We start from the raw sequence: 17,744 nt of genomic DNA on the forward strand, positions 1-17,744 counted from the left end.
AATATAGTAAGCACTTAAATGCCTCTTGACTATGATATGAGAGATGTAGCCTAGATTTTTTGGAGAGACTCCAGAAAATTCAGGAAAAAAGATCAGTCTATCTTTATGGTAAAAAGTCTGCAGGGGAAATCAACCCAAGAGAGATGGCAAATACTTAAGGATGAAATTCAGAAAATAAAACAAAAAGTCATTTTGATGAAGAAGAAAAGGGAATCTGTCTAAAGATACTGAAGTAGATGCACAGGAAATTCACTGACCAACTTGGATTTTAAAAAGAAATTAATAGATAAGAATAACTGCAGGTAAAAGAAGATGAAACATGACATAATCCTGCCAGGACAGGGCCAGAAGCCCTAAAGCTCACAAATAGCCTGGGCTGGTAATCACAAAAAAACAATAAAAAAGAGCTTCATGGAGAAAAAGGAAGATTAAAGATAGTACGGAACACCTATGTGAGGAGATTAAGATGGTGACACTGGTTGATGGAAAGAATGCAGAACCATTCTACTTTCATTTTCTTCTGTTCTCCCTTCTAAGAAAAAAAGATCTTTAAACCAGAAAGGACAAAATTTAAAAGGTTAATAGGAGATGAAGCCCAAAACAGGTAAGGAACAGCCAGCTAGCCCTGAAGAGTTCTAGTGACCCAACTCAGATTAATTATGTCGCAGGACACTGAAAGAACCTGCAGGTATGATTGCTGAGTCACTATTAGGGATATCTGAAAGCACAGAGAAGTTACCAGACTGGAGAAAGACAAGTTATAACCTGATGCTCAAAAAGGATGAGAGAATAAAATCTGTAAACTTTAAATAAGTCAATGGGCTTAATTATGAGGCCAGGGAAAATTTTAGGAGGTATTATTGTTATTAGTCCATACCTATAATATCATCAATATATGCAGAGGCAGTCAGATGGAGAGTCAGGAAGACCTGAGTTCAAATCTGACCTCAGATACTTACCAGCTGTGTGACCCTTAGCAAGTCATTCAACCTCTGTTTGCCTTAGTTTCCTTATTTGTAAAACAGGGATAATAACAGCACCTACCTCTCAGGGTTGTCATAAAATAAATGAGATAATAATTGTAAAGGGCTTAGTATAGTGTCTGATACTATACAAATGTTAGCTATTATTATAAGCAATTCCAAGGGGGAGTTTCATATACCAATACAAATCATTAACTGTTCTACAACTTACAGTGTTAAAGCATTGCCCTGAGAAGTCAAATAACTTGCCTAGGGTCATGTTGCTAATTAAACTTGGGCAGGAAGAGAAGGGGCTCGGGCAAAGGAGAGGAATGACTTGAATCCAGGTCTTTCTCATTCTGAATCTGGCTCTTTATCCATACCAAGATGCTACTTCTCTAGAACATATTACTAAAAGGATAATTTGTTAATGAACAATGATTAAGAATCTACATGGTTCCATCCGGAATAGAGCACACCAGACTAATCTTACTTCTTTTTTCAATGTGATTACTGGAGTGATAGATCAGGGAAATGCCACAGAAATTACCTCAGCCTCAAATAACAGAAGCTATTCACTTTCTAAAGATGTGTAAACAGGATTGTCTATATACTGTCATCTCTTTATCAGGTACAAATTCCCCTCTAATTGGGTCAAGGCAACAGACTGATTAACCAAACAAGCAAATCACACCCCTGCGGGCTTAAGTAATGGGAGAAATACCAGCAGCTGTTCAGTCCAGGTCAGCAGTGGAGGACTCCAGGAATAGGCAGGGGAGAGAAGCAAAAAGTAAGGGTGAAATGAGTCCAGAGGATGTGCTACACACCCTCCTTCCACACCCAAGTCACCAGAAAGACAGCATCAATGGGAAAAAAAGTATCTAGCTAAGAGGAGAGAGACATACTGGAGTACAAGTCACCTAAGAAAAGAGAAGCTATACTTGTGAACAGAGAGAGACACACTAAAGAAAGATATCTGAGAGACAAAGAGTCTTCAAGGAGCATGACATGACCTCTTGTACTGTAAAACATGCTTGCTAGAGATTAAGTAAGGCCTTCTAGTAACCAAGAATCAAGAATTTATCTAGGGCCACACATACTCAACATGTGTGCTTCACTACCATTATATTAGTAGTGAACATAGCTTAAGGGGAAGAGTCTAGTACAAACATTTAAGGCTGGGGAAACCTGGGCATGTTTGTAGGCAATAGGTAAGGTGTCATTGGATAAGGAAAAACTGAGGACAAGAGAGGAATGATCCAAAGAGTTGGCTCCTCGAGGAGCCAGGGGGAATGTTACCAAGTACAAGCCTGGACAAGTAGAAGGGCCAATTCTTCACAAGTGACTATAGCAAAGGAAGAGACAATGGAGAATGATGTAGAAGGGTTTGAAGGTATAAAATTGGGAGGTAAGAGACTTGTTCTGCTTGGCCCAGAGGGCAGAACTAGGAGCAACAGGTAGAAGCTACAGAGAGGCAGAGTTGGGGTTAATTCAAGGAAAAATTTCCTAACAATTATACTTGTCCAAAAGTGAATCAGGTTGCCTTGAGAGGGAATGGATTTTCTGTCATTAGTGCATTGAAGCACAGGCTGGATGACCACTTGTGCTTTGAAAAAAACTAGGAAGTCTAAGAAATGGAAGTGAAGAGGGGGCAGAGAGAATAGCCCACACAAAAGCAATACATAAAGTGTCAGGTATGAGGAACACCAATTTTGCTGGACCAAACTGTCAAGAGTGTGTCAAGTATAAACAGGTTAGAAAGTTAGATTAGAACCAGTTTGTGAAAGACCTTAAATGGCAAAATCTGAATTCATAATATGATCCTAGAGTAAGAGGGAGATACTAAGGGAGTGTTATGCTCAGGCCTAAGCTTTAGGAATACCATTTAGGCAGCTGTGTGGAGGACAGACTGGAGAAGAGAGATTTAAGGCAAAGAGATTCCTTAAGAGACTATTTCAATAATGTAAGCAAAAGATGAGAGTCTGAACTAGGGTGGTGGCTATGAGAATGGAAAGAAGGGAACATATGCAAGAGATGTGGAGGTAGAAACAAGACGTGGCAACTGACTGGATATGTGGAGTCAGGGAGAATGAAGATTAGAGCAGGAGGCTGAGATAGCAAGCCTGAATAACTGGGACAATAGGTAAGGGCAGAAAAGGGATTTGGGAGGGAAAGAAATAGTTTTGGGCAGGGTAAGTCTAAAATGCCTACAGGACATTCAGTTGCAAATATCCAATAAGAAGCTGATTTAGTTCTGGACTAAGACTATAGAAGAAATGGCAAACTATTCCAGTATCTTTGCCAAGAGAACCCCAAATGGGGTCACAAAGGGTTGGACACAACTGAAAAATTACTAAACAACAAAAAGATTGTAGAGAGGGTTGGGAATCATGTGCATAGAGATGGCAGTAGATAAGGTGAAGAGAGGGAGAGAATTGGAGAGAGAAATGAGTTGAGAGAGGGAGAACAAAGCTGATAAAAAAGAACACTAAAATTAGAGTCTGTGATATGTATGATGATCCAGCAAAGAGAATGAGGAGTTATCAGACAAGTAGGAGAAGAACCCAAGAGACAACAGTGTCATAAAAATTCAAAGAGGAAGAGAGAATATTCAGGAGAAGGTAGTCCAATGGTATCAAATGTTGCAGAGAAATCAAGAAGGCTGAGAACTGAGAAAAGGCTATCTGATGTGGCAATGAAGAGGTCATTGGTAACATCTGGAAAGCAGTTTCAGCTCACTGATAAGGTGAGAAGGCAGAATTCAAAATATTGAAGTGACTGAGAGGAAAATGAAGACAATGGATACAGATAGCTTTTTCTAAAAATTAAGATGTGAAATGGAAAAGATTATAGGATATTAGTTTGAATATTTGATAGGGTCATGTTAAGGTTTTTTTAAGGATGAGGGACACCTGGACATTTTTGTAGGCAGCAGTGAATGAACCAATACAAAAGGAGAGACTGAAGATCAGAAAGACAAGAGGAGATGACTGTCCTTCTGTAGAAGGCAGGAAGGAAATGGGGTCAAAGTTCATGTAGAAGGGCTGACTCTGTTGAAGAGAAGGGCTATGTCTTTATCAGAGAATACAGTCTTTCCCTTACTCAATAAACTCCAGTGGCTTCCAGTTGCTTCTAGGATTATGTACAAAATGCCCTGTTTGGCAAACAAAGCCCTTCATTCCCTAGCTCCCTATCTTTCCTATCTTCTTACCTTACTCCCCTCCCAGCACGTAGTCTTTGATCCAGTGACACTGATCTTCTGGCTATTCCAAAAACAAAACAATCCATCTCTCAGCTCCAGGCATTCTCTGGCTGTTCTACCATGCCTGGAATACTCTCCCTCCTCTGCTCCAACTACTGATCTCCATTGGCTTCAAGTCCCAACTAAAATCCCACTTTTCTTCAACCACTCAATTCTAGCGCCTTCCTTACATGAACTATTTCCTATTTATTTTGTACAAAGCTTGCTTTACATATTTTACATATTTATGTGCATGCTGTCTAGTGAGGGCAGAGACTATCTTTTGCTTCTTTTTGCATCCCCGGAGTTTAGCACAGCACCTGGCATATAGTGGGAACTTAATAAATACACATTAAGTAATGAAGAGGAGAATGGGGGAGAATGTCAATGGGTTTTGAAAGGTGGAGAAAATAAAAAGAGGGAGACTGAAATATAGAGGAAGGTCTCCAACATGTTGGGCAGATCCTCTATGAATATCTATGGAAAGATAAGGACAATAATCACACAGGATAAAGTATAAACTGGTTGTGATCTGTAGGAGGACAAATATTTATGAACACACATATCTGATGAAGTATAAGTAGCTTGTTAAAATGTTAAGAGTTATTACAAATGTAACAACTAAATGAATTTACCAATATATTTAAAATATGGAAAGGTCATTTTTACTAGAAATGAGAAAATTAAATATTTATGTCATTTAATTCATTTGAATATGTTTTGCTATGCCTAATATATGAAAGGCATCTTCCACTCTAGTCCTATTCTAATGTTTCATCATAATGTATCAACATAAATTTGTGTTTTCAAAGACTGTAGAGCAGAGGAGTACAAGTTCTGGAAGGTACTGCCAAGCTAGACAGATTTGGAGTATGGGTCTAGCAATGGACCTTGTGGTTTTGTCTAAGTCTAGGTTAGATAAGACAAAAGGTATCTCTAAACTAAGAAAGCTTCAGGATAGGATTTTATTTGGAGAATGATCTATTGTGAAATAATAAAAAAAACTATGCCAACTGAAGGCACTCATTAAATATTTGCTGATTAATTCCTTCATGAGTTGAGATACAGCCAATCTTTAAAAATGGAGTTTCCAGAAAAATGGAAATGTTATACTAATGACACTTATTTATATTCTCATAGTTCAATCAATTATCTATATAATAAAGTATTCATATAAACTTGTCACAAAGACCAAAGGCCCAATAAACACATGTTCCCCCACAATGTGTCAAGTGAAGTTAACAACGTAGGAGGTATCTGAATACCATGAGTTTTTTAACAGGTCTGAGAAGGGATGCTTTAACACAGATTCACTCATTACAAGAAAAATGAAAGCATTAGGATGCTGCACCGAAATGTCATTACCACATCTGACCTATATTTTCCTAACTGTGCTACTGCAGTCCATAACTTATTGTTAGGATATTATTATTGTTATGTTACAGTATTAATATAAAAGCCTGTTTTACTATACTAGCATATTTTCTGAAAACTGCTTAAAATAATTTTTGTCCATTCCACATGAGAACTTGTACTTTTTGATCAGACAAGGCAAGGTAAAAAAATAAAACCAAACAAAAAAAAGAGCAGGCACAAAATGGCCACTAGGTGGCAGTGCTACATTTCAATTCCATAAATTGTTTCCACATTACTAACAAAGGACAGAACAAAATCCAGCAGAATGATTATGGAAAGGAGGAGAGAGAGTAACAACTGAAGTTGCAAGACAAAATGCTACTGTGACAGTAATAATATTGGTCTTCCGAATTACATCTGTAAAAACCTGTAGCAAATCTACAATTCATCAGTGTCTTCTTCAAGAAAATAATTCAACTGTCCACATTTCTAAAGGACTAAAATTATTCTCAAAGTCAACTATCAAATTTGTGACTGCAGCCAGCTCTTGTTTAACCTTTCTGCAGATTCCCCACTGCTCTAGCTTCTGGCCCTGTCCTCTCTGGGGCTCTGCTGAGGCAGCCAGAGGGGCTTCAGGGCCTGGGGCAGAGGACCTCTGGTAAGGGGCTGCACTGGCACTGGGGCTTGCTGCCACCACCACCACCCCTGCTGGTCTGCAGCCTGCCAGGGAGTCGAATTTTCCTAATGCAAATTTATATAAATCAAGAACTGTCCATATAGGATGTTCATTCTATTTGACTTTTTTTTTTTTACAACTTTATAATCAGTAAAGATTTTCTTTCATCTTACCTCATTTTGTGAGCATTGTCCTAAGAGTTCAAGTTCATGCTGAAGCTGCCTCATTTTTTCTAGTCCAGAATCCAAAAGAATGTTCAGACCAAACCTCACTCCATCACAAATGGCATTTATGAAATCCTCCTAAAAATTTATGCATTAAAAATCAAATACTATTTTATATTTTTAAAAAAATTATCACAGTGGTTTCACTGGAATTTACAGATGCTTCTGAGGACCATAATATATTTTATAATCCTTTGGTAAAGATAAAAGAATAAAGCAGTGATTAAGCTAAAGAATGACATGTGACCAATGTCCTACAATATTTGTAATTAGCAAATCCTTGATTTTGACTTTAATTGTACTTCTATTGAGAAGAACTGTTAGTTTAAATAGTCTTATGTTTTGATGACAAATAGAAAAAAAAAACATTAAATCTGCATTCCTGCTCATAGATAGCCTACATCAATTCAAATATATTTGTAAAAATTCAAACATTCATTTTTGACAAGGGAAAGGGGGAAGAAACTGTGATTCAATTAATATGGGGAAATCCAAATGTCAAAACTCCTCCCACCAATGCTGATCAACAACTCAAAAGAAATTTAGAGTTGGATGTAAATTACCTGTTGCCCTAAGAGGTTAAATGACCTGACTATGATCAGAAACGTGTATCACAGAAAGTCTTTCTGACTCCAAAGTTCACTATGACACACTGACTCTTACTATAATTTACTAATGACTAATGATTTTAATTAAAATAAAAGGTAGATTATCTTCAACACAAATTATTAATCTTTATGACAGTAGTAATAGGGCCTAATTTGTTATCAATCTTCTAGTTGTTTCTAATACAAAACTGATTAAGTTCTCAAAAAGGTAACAGTATCTGTCTGCCTTAAAAAAAGATAAAACCACACTAAAAAGCAAAAATAAATACATTTATAGGTTATAAAAAGAAAAAATTAGGATTACTCAAAACAGTTTAGATTTCAATTGTTTCGAATTTACATAACATTAATAAGGTCTTAATCTTCAAATATAATGCTATATTTTGAATGAAATGAATAACCAAAGTAAATGAATACAATACAATGTTGACACCTCAATACTATAAATGATTTTTCATCCATTAATTGGCTATTCTTGATTATATTCCTGATGGTAGACCATTAAAGCTAACCAGTGAATCATCCAGTGAATTAAAAGGGTTAACATCCTAAAGAACAAGTTACACATAAAGACTTTAAAATATTTTTAAGTCTTATAGCTAAATTTAAAAAAATTTATGCGCCATACCTTCTCTAGAAAGGTTAAAAAGAACTTGTCATCAACTAACAAAACTCATTAGAGTAGTTACCCTCTTACACCCGCCTACATATGTCTTAAAAATAATATAAGCCACTTTACCTGAAGATTCACCACTTCATCCCTACTGTTTTCTGAAAGATGCAATTTGGCTCCTTTAAGAACTGCTAACTGTCCCACATATTTTAATGCCTGTAGCATGGTTTCGATAATTTTCTTTTGAACCTCATTCACCATTGAGGAAATATCTGAGCAGCACCCCTGAAATATTAAAATAGGTCAGCTTTTTAGATTCTGAATACTGGAGATGAGAAAGCAGTGACAAGAAAATTTGAGAAAATTAATTTGACAGACAATGGCACAATGACAATTAGTTGTTGTTGTTCAGTTGTTTCAGTTGTGTCTAACTCTGTGACCCCCCTTTGGGATTTTCTTGGCAAAGATACTGGAGTGGCTGGCCATTTCCTTCTCCAGCTCATTTTACAGATGAGGAAACTGACAAGTTAAGTGACTTGCCCAAGGTCACACAGCTAGTACTGATCTGACAGCCATATTTGAACTCAGGTCTTCCTGACTTCAGGCCTGGTATTACAGTCATTGTGCCACCTAGCTGTCTGTATACTCCATAGAACTTAGAACAACTTTCAGATCTAAAAAACTACAAATATGTATAGAATTTTACAATGTGAATTTTCTTCTGTTTAAAAAAAGCAAGTTATCTTACTTCTCTGTTTTTAATATTAAACATATGAATGACAAAATGAAGTAGTTATATGACTGGCTTTGGAGTCAGGAAGTTCTGGGTTCAAGTCCTACTTTTGCCACATACTGACTGTGACTGGGCAAGTCACTTAACAAACTTAACTGTTTGCCTCGTTTTTCTCAACCATAAAATGGGAATAATAGTACCTACCTTGAAGGGTTGTTGTGAGGATCAAATGAGGTAATATTTGTAAAGTGTTTAGCACAGTGCTTAAGCACATAGTAAGCACTTAGTAAAAAAAAAAGTTTATTCTATTACATTCATTGAACCTATCAAGGGCCCAGACAACTGTCTAAGACTATAATTGGCAAAACAGTTGCCAATCTGCATTGGTGCAAAACATTTCTCACTGGAACTCTCTATTATAGGTCTATTAAAAAATAAAATGAAGATAAACTAGGTTCCTAGATCTTATGATTTCAAGGACAGCTTATTACAAAACTGAGAAGATATTTATGTATACCTACAATCACATACCTAGATGTACACATCTTCACTTAAGGCCTACTCTCATGGCCCATCATGGCATGAAGGTGAGATTAGGTTCTTGAAGCTACATTCTCAAAGGAAACACCAGTGAAAAAGAAGCTCTGAAAGGTCTTACCAGATTGTACAGGATTCAAGGAAGGGTTTAGTGACTAACTATATCATTAATATTTAACGATAAACCTAGTTGATTTCAGAGAGGCTCATGATGAGGTTGGCAGAAAGACACTAAAATTTTCAACCATTGCAATTCTGTTTGTCCAGTTCATAGAATTGTGACTGCTAATATCCACATTAAAAAAAAAAAACTGTCTTGGTTTGGACCTGATTTCATTAGTATAGGCAATTGACCAACCCCATCCAGACCTGCTTTGAAGCCTATGTTAACTAGTTGCCACTGTGAGGTAGTTTGTCCAAAGTCTCATAGCCAGTGTCAGTCAGAGTGGGGATCTGAAACCAGGTCTTCCTAAGATGTCAGCTCCCCATCCACGACATCAAGATGGCTCTCTCCATACACACTAGTAAAGCTACAGCTTCCTTACATATTAATGCACAGAGATTTATATATACACATAAACAAATATGCACATGTGTTCACATATGTGTTCTATTGACACTGTTAGGGCATCCTAACAATAACAAGAAAAACTCTTCATATTTGCCACTGATTTCATCTGCTGACACTCCCCAAGGGTTTAAAGCAAACTCTTACTTTAGAATGCTACCTCAGAATGCTAGCTACCCATGAGCTCTTTTGTAGCAAACCAGGAGAATATGAAATATAAGCCAGGTTAGTGGACTATACTAACCACTTTACTACATTGTGAGCAACCTAAAGGATAAACATTGTCTTTTGCAATGTCGTAGCTGAAAGGCATTTTTTTGGAGGGTACTGAAATGCTTTCTGGAAGCTCCTCAACTCTATGCCCATTCCACAGGGCAAGGGTGAGGCTGCAAAGGAGCTGCTCTTGCGCACAGGCAGATAGCATGGTCAGAGCCCAGGTTCAGCTTCTCTCCTGACCTCTTTCCTTCCTGTGTCACACATCCTCTCATCCTATTTCATGTTCCTTCTTTTACCCGTACTATATCTCATACACATGTTACAAGTAAAATTGTTGGATAGCTAACTTGTCTACTTACTACTAAATACTTTAACTAGTCAAAGCACAAATATATAATACTTTTACAGCATTTGAAGAGAGCCTAATTATGTTAATTACCTTGTTACCTAGAATTTAACTCAAAAACAGTTTTATATTACACTCACCCTTCAAAGAAAGCCTTTTCCAATAAAGCAAAGCTATACTTAGTAATTTTTTATAAAATTTTAAGGACTATGAAATCTTAGTTGTAGGTAAATAAATCACAAAAGCAAAAATGCAAATAAACATTATATGTAACTATTTGAACTTTTTACACAGCACATATGTCAAGCAAACTAAAATATACAAATCAAATTCTAAGTTATATCTAACATGATTTCCTTTTTTTTTTCTTTTTTTTTTGCTTTTTGGAGGTAGGAGGGCAGGGCAATTGGGGTTAAGTGACTTGCCCAAGGTCACATGGCTAGTAAGTGTTAAGTTAAGTTGGCTGGATCTGAACTCAGGTCCTCCTGACTCCAGGGCTAGTGCTCTATTCACTAAGCCACCTAGCCATCGCCGCCTCCACCACTACTTCTTTAAGGAAACTTTGCAGAATGCTAGAAGAACAGAATAAAAAAAAATCTTCTTTGATGCCACTTTAGCCATTTCAAGTATTAAAACAGAAGAGAATACACTGATTAGAATAAGTTTTCCCTTTTACCTTAAAGCCTTTTTTGAGATCAGATAGTTTTGGTCCCTCAAGAAGAGAGTTTCTAAAGTACCTGAAAGTCAAAATTTCAGACAGTTTGATGTCCAGGGGCAAATTCAGATGAACTTACCTGCAAAAACAATTGTAAATACCCTCCCAATTTTTTAACTTCCTGTGTCAAATCATCATCAGGTCTTGAAGTAGACTGTGGAAAATCATCAAGCCAATGTTTGGTTAGAATAACAAGGTGCTCAAAAGCGGACGTCATCTGAATACAAAATGACTGGATTGCTCGATCGGCAGAAAAAACTACAAAAAAATAGAACATTGATTATAAAAATCTCCCAATAAAAGAAAATTTTATGCTGAACAACATAAGTACATTTTAATATGGTCAAAAATACATAATCAATATGAGAAACAATAATTCAAATCAGTACAAAAAACATAGAAAGTAATTGTTAAAAAGCTGAGGTGGCACTCACAGTTATCTTGACTTTCTTCATCTTGTTGTTCATAAGCTTTGGAAATAGCACTCATACAAGAATGAATTTTAAGAAAACTGGTAATTAAGCTGTCTAATATAGTCTTTTCCTCATCATCGCTTTGACTAAGGAAATCTAATGATGAACCAATCAATTCCTTGCAAATCCCAGGCAAGAAAGATTCTGCTGAGTTTGAATAAATGCTGTCTGATTTTTCCATTAAACCTATATAAATAGAAAATGATGAACAAAAGAAATAGCTGTTGTACCCAATGCACAATATTTGAAATAAATCTATCCTCTGAAGGAATAATCTAAGTATATCACAGAACCTACATACATACACTGGAATAAGCAACTATAATGAATATATGAGCAAACCTCATTTTAACCAAACTAAATTAACTTCATCTCCTTCTTTATCAGAAATCTTAACATAACTTAACATTCTCCAAATGCCTAATAATGTACTAATTAATACACAGGAAAGAAAGCAGAAAATGAAGCAAAAATAAAATACAGACCATAAAATCAGTTACTAATAGAGTATAATATGACTAGATATATTTTATACTAGTTCCTTCCATAGCTATGACAAGAACAGATTGATAATAACTAAGCCTATACTGTAACAGCCCATTTATTGAGAAGTCAAACTTTTAGCAACCTCAATGTTGTACTATAGTAATTGGAAGTAAAATAAAAACAGCCTTAAAGTAGCAACTTTATAACATATTCATTTACACTATTGAACTTTTTTTCTAATCTCTCTTACTGATCCTTATGTCACATATAATTCTTAATAACAACTTGAAGTTATCTGATGTCCCAATTCACAGGGCTAGAAGTTACAAAGTAGAAAGGGAGGCAGAGCAGGAACTATAAGAATTAAACATAATGAAAGCAAAAGTGACAGCGGGCAGTCTAAATGTAAAAGGAGAAGAGAAAAACTGAGAAGCACAGCATTATTGTAAAACATAATAACACATGTTCCTAGTGATGACAACAGGTCATCAAGAAAAGGTTAAATTATGCTCATTATCCTAACTAAGGTCCTACTTCAATGCTTCAATATGGAGGTGACACTGCATTGTCAAAGTATATACTAGAGAGCTCAGGAGAGGATGATAAAAAATATTTTATAACATGGCTTAAGTTTTTTCAAAAGTCTCACATTATGTCTCAAGAGGCAGCTAAGGGGTACAGTGGGTAAAGCACTAGGCTTAGAGTCAGTCAGAAAGACCTGAGTTCAAACCCAGCCCCAGACTCTTATTAGCTGGGTGACCCTGGACAAGTCACTTAAATCTACCTGTTTTCTCACCTGAAAAAAATGGGGATAATAGCACTTACCTCACAGGGTTGTTGTGAGGATAAAATTAGATAATATTTATAAAGCATTTAGCAAAGTATCTGGAACACAGTAGTCACTAAATAAATAAAAGCATATTTTCTTCCCCACTGAATATTAATTATAGCATTTTATGTCAAGCTAAAAAAGTTTTGGGTACAGTCTCAGGAATAGACTAAATAAGTATATTATCTAGATGTCAACTTAGCTAAGAATGGAAAAGTTTATCACCAGGAGGCTACAAAAATCAATGAATCAGGGAAAAATTTAAAACAGCCCTCAGTTCCAGTGACCTTCTGCTCCCACAGTGATGGTGATGGAAAAGGGGTAGATTGGTGCTAAGACTCAAAACAGTTTTTAGATCAACTATAAACATTAAATGTAGATAGCCTAAATGTGAACTTTTTGTTCAATGACCAAGAAAATAACATATTATTAGAAGAATTAAACCATAGACAAAAGGAAATTGTACCCAAATTAAAGGATCACTCATGGACTCTCCTTGGAGAAGCAAACTAAAGAATTGATTTCATTATATACCCAAAGATGAGCAATTTCATTTTATGAGACACTGTGTCATCCTACTATGTAGCAATCATAATAGTTACAGTTTATACATCAACATATGCTGCAGAGGATGAAAAAAGTAGAGAAAATCTCTGAAGAACTAAACACTTCATGAAATGCTCCAAACCAAATCAACACACACTTTGACACACAGGGACATCAAGGCAAAGGCTGACACAAAGAAGGCTAGTAACAAATGTTGGAGAATTGAGATTCAGGTTTGAGAAATTAAAGAGGTCAGAGGCTTATAGAATACTCAGAAGCCTCATATCTGTAAAGCATGAACACTTTCCTCAATAAAAACAGGCACTCAGAGAAGCCCGGATGCCGGAGCGTGCAGATGCCCTGACGAGGCCGGAGCGTGCAGATGCCTTGACGAGGCCTGAACAATGTGGTGGCAAGTTGACCCACCAACCACAAGGGCCATTGCCAGGCCTATCACTATAGGGCTGGCACTGGACAGAGATGGCTACAGAACCCACAAAATGACAGAAAGAAGCTAACCTCCCGCTGAAGACAGCCCGGCAGGCCGGCACGAAAGGGCCAGCGCAGCACTCTGGCAGCCTAGCCCAGCCCCACATGAGCCAGAGGTTTTAGACTCAGGACGGTCACAACCAGCCACCTGCTGGAGGGACTTCAGATCACCAGCAGCTGTGGCAGTTTGCAGAATTATCAACGCATAGATGCTAAGGACAAAGCGAGAGGTCAGTGCAGGGGGACTTTGGAATTCAGGAGTGCGGTTAGACCTTTGCCCCTGGGGCAAGAAAAGGCTGAGGTGCCATAGCAGTACAGCTGCCGCCACGTGGCTGCTTCACAGCTCCTGGCCTGCAGATTGCAGGGGAACGAAATGACCAGTCTGAGGGATGATTTCTGTTGCTTTAACCTGCTTGGATCTGGATTGCGATCTAGGGTGCAGGTCCTGGGGTGCATGACCAGTTTGCCAGAGCGTGTGGAGGCTTCAGAGAAGGCACCCAACTATTAGCTCCAGCAGCTAAGAAAACCTAGCTGCCCCTTACAGATCACTTTATAGAGAGAAATAGTAATGTGTTATAGGTTTTAGAAGCATTTGAGAATCTATTTTTACCTGTATGTAATAAGATTAGACCTGTATTTTCTTCACACTCTTAACCTTTATAGGACTCCAAATAGCTTTCATTATTCTATAAATAACTATTTTCCTTTCTCTTTACTTTTATCTTTGTTATACTAGTTACTATATTATGTATTCATTTTAATTACACAAATTTAAAAAAAATTATAGCATTTAATATCCTCCTACTGAAACACATGGTCAGGTTATTAAATCCTGGCACAAATATTTGCTCAAACTAATACAATGTATATAACATTTACAAATTTTTCCCCACATAATTTAACTGTATCAGTAAAATACTCCAAAATGCAAATTAATAGATTTGGTAGAAAAAAATACCTGATGAAAGTGAAGAATTCAGATTTGGAACTGGATGGACTTTTATGTCTTGTAAACATCCAGAAATTCTCCGATTCTTCATCAAACTCCTGCTCCTGCAAAAAAGAAAGGCCACAAGGTGAGGAGTTACATTACATGTTATATTCTTATAAAGCATCACTTTTTCCAAATGAATTTAGACATCTCATTTCATCAAATTATGATGAAGAAGATTTCAACAGTTAATTCTAGATTATATGTACTAATGAAGAGGAGAAGTAGATAGGCTAAAATATCAAATAACCTCCTAAATCATTTAAGTTGGCTCTTCAATAGATGATCTGCTAAATTCTTCAAAAAAGTATTTTAAAGTGAATACCTCCACTTCTATTGCTACCTGTCTCATAATCTGGCTTCTGACCCCTCCCGTCTTCTACAATTTCTATGAAAAGTCATGAATGAACTCTTATAGGATCTGTAGCCACTTTTCCTTGGGCTGCCCTGCTCTTGCCTGGCCTTCTTTTAGAAGCTCACAGTTTTTGATGAGAAACAATGATTTCAGGTCATATGACCCTGAGAAATGGGCCTGGTCCTTGGCCTTTTGAGTTTATTTTCTTCCATTTTAGTTGAAGACATTGGAGTCTCCAATCTTGAGCTTATACTAGCAGCAGGAGTAACTCTTAAGTGATGTCTAGGTCTTATTTTTATGATTATGAGTTGAAAAACAAGCTTAAAGTCTTATTAGAAGAATCAAATTAATTTAATGTCCTAGGACTTCTAAATTGGCTGTTTTTATTTGGTAGAACACCTTTAAATCGTTTTTTAATAATTTAAAAGTATCATATTTGTAAAAATATTAATAGTAAGTTTATTTTGGGCCTTACCTTATCTATGAAGTTTTAGCCTTGTGCCAATATTTATAATTGAACTGCAAATTTGAGGAATGCTGGCATAAAATGGAAACACTGACAGTCTCTTAATGATGGCACTGCTATCTGGGGTGAGATACTGTTGTTCTGCAATAGAGCAGTCTGGTTCAGCTGACTGTAAATTTGATACATACTGTTGACAGTTAAATGTAAATTCTACCTTGTCATTAAATTTTTAAAAATTTGAAAAAAATTTGACAAGGAGTTTCTTTATTTCTAGTGTAAATATAATTTTAATAGACTAGTATTGGAACAAAAACCATTTTCCTGCTTTAAAGTTGTAATAGTTATATTATATACCAAAACTAGTGTTTGAGAATTTGATTTTTCCTATTACTTCTTTTTTTTTTTCTTTTTGGAGGGCAATTGGGGTTAAGTGACTTGCCCAAGGTCACACAGCTAGTTTTTGTGTTAAGTGGCTGAGGCTGCATTTGAACTCAGGTCCTCCTGACTCCAGGGTCAGTACTCTACTTACTGCGCCACCTAGCCACCCCTATTACTTCTTTTTTTTTTTTAAGCAATTGGGGTTAAGTAACTTGCTCAAGGTTACACGGCCAGTTATTTCTGGGTGTGGTGCTAAGTATCTGAGCCCAGATTCGATCCCCAGGTCATCCTGACACTGGGGCCAGTGCTCTTACTCGCTGTGCTAGTTGGCCGCCCCACCCCTATTACTTCTAATATAAGATATGGTAAGATATGGAAAGAACTAGAAAGATAATGTTTTTAGATCTCTATGTTCTTTAACACCTAATAGAGAAACATTTAGATTTAGCTACCTTATATTTGGGCAAGTCAATTTATCTCTTTGGGCCTCTGTTTCCATATCTGTCAAATACATAGGTTAGGCTCTTTGATTTCTAAAGTTCTTTCCATTTTCGACTTTGACTTTTGTTTAGATAGGAAGTGAAGTATGGTCCTATCAACTCACTGAAGGATAAAGGAACAGAGACATGGATATCCCAAAGCAACAGACAGGCAAAGGAAAATGTTCACTGTTTTCCCTTTCATCCAATATATTGCTTAGAATATAAGAGGCAATTTTAACATTGAATGTACTCTAATTGCTAAGAATTACAAAATATTAACAACAATATTAAAAAAAACTAAAATCACTAATAGTAAGAGATATGCAAATCAAATCATAGCAGACTGGTAAAAATGACAAAAGATGGGAATAATCAACTTGGAGGGTCTGTGGAAAGAAGGAGACACTAATACATTTTGATAGAGCTATGAATTGGATCAACTATTCTGGAAAACAATTTGGAACTATGCTAAGAAAGAATTTTAAATGCGCATTAAGCTTTCATTAAGAGATTTCACTGCTATTCATTTGATCCAAAAGTCAAAGATACGAGTCTGATAAAATGCAAAATAGGAGCATTATTTGAAATGGTAAAGAACTGGAAACAAAGCAGATGTCTCTCAAATGAGGAATGGATACACAAATAGTGATACAAGAATGTAATGGAACATTATTGCCCCCTAAGATATAATGAATAACATCCTGCAAGACCGAATAAGCCCTAGTACTCGCATCTCATTGGTGTCCTTTGTCCCTCTAACTGGAGGGTGGAGCCATGAGCTCCCAAACCTCTAGTTAAAGAGGGGATCCAGGAAAACCATAGCCAACACCTCTTCTTAGCTTCCTTTTATGTGCTGTCTTCTCTCATTAGAATGTAAACTCCTTAAGGTCAGGGACTGTCTTTCTTTTTTCTATTTGTATCACCAAAGCTTTAGCACAGTGCCTGGAACAAAGCAGGTACTTAATAAATATTTATTGATTGGTTGATTGAACTGACAAAAAACAAAATAGGAAGAATCAGTCAAACAATAGACATGATGACTACAATATGAACAGATAAAACAGCAATGACAAAACTGAAACTAAAGGGGGTATGATTAGGACAAAATCTGGCTTCAAATAAAAGACAGAAGTGCATCTCCTCTCCTTCACAGAGTTGGGGACTATGGATGTAGAACCCTATATATACACTGAGGACCTCGGTGCTGTACTGGTTAGGTCTGCTGGGTTGCTTTTCCCCCCTCTTTCCTTTTTAATTAATTTTCAGGGGGGAAATGAGAACAATGTACAAACAAAAGATCAATACAAATTAAACTAATAAAATAAATATGAGAAATTTTAAAAATAGCTGAGGCTGCAAAGTGCTTACAGATATCAAAAACAAGTTCAAAGTTACAATTTCAGATACTGCTCCCCTCCCCCCCCCCCCCCCCCCCCCCCCCCCCCCCCCCCCCC

The 17,744-nt window shown here is 36.7% G+C and overlaps 1 protein-coding gene across 9 annotated transcripts in view; it reads right to left on the reverse strand.

The window, feature by feature from the left end:
• KIF14 (kinesin family member 14) overlaps positions 1-17,744 on the reverse strand; it is a 68,661-nt gene that overhangs the window by 8,380 nt on the left and 42,537 nt on the right. For all 9 annotated transcript variants that reach the window (XM_069074512.1, XM_069074515.1, XM_069074509.1 and 6 more), the window contains 5 exons: positions 14,577-14,671; positions 11,230-11,454; positions 10,875-11,053; positions 7,807-7,965; positions 6,409-6,537 (listed from right to left, as the gene is read on the reverse strand). In XM_069074512.1, the coding sequence (XP_068930613.1) occupies positions 6,409-6,537; positions 7,807-7,965; positions 10,875-11,053; positions 11,230-11,454; positions 14,577-14,671 (787 nt within the window). The remainder of the gene's footprint in view (positions 1-6,408; positions 6,538-7,806; positions 7,966-10,874; positions 11,054-11,229; positions 11,455-14,576; positions 14,672-17,744) is intronic.

The sequence above is a fragment of the Petaurus breviceps genome, unplaced genomic scaffold (genome assembly GCF_028583685.1).
Source record: "Petaurus breviceps papuanus isolate PSGF00001 unplaced genomic scaffold, PetGlider_PUasm1.0 90895, whole genome shotgun sequence".
NCBI lineage: Eukaryota > Metazoa > Chordata > Mammalia > Diprotodontia > Petauridae > Petaurus > Petaurus breviceps.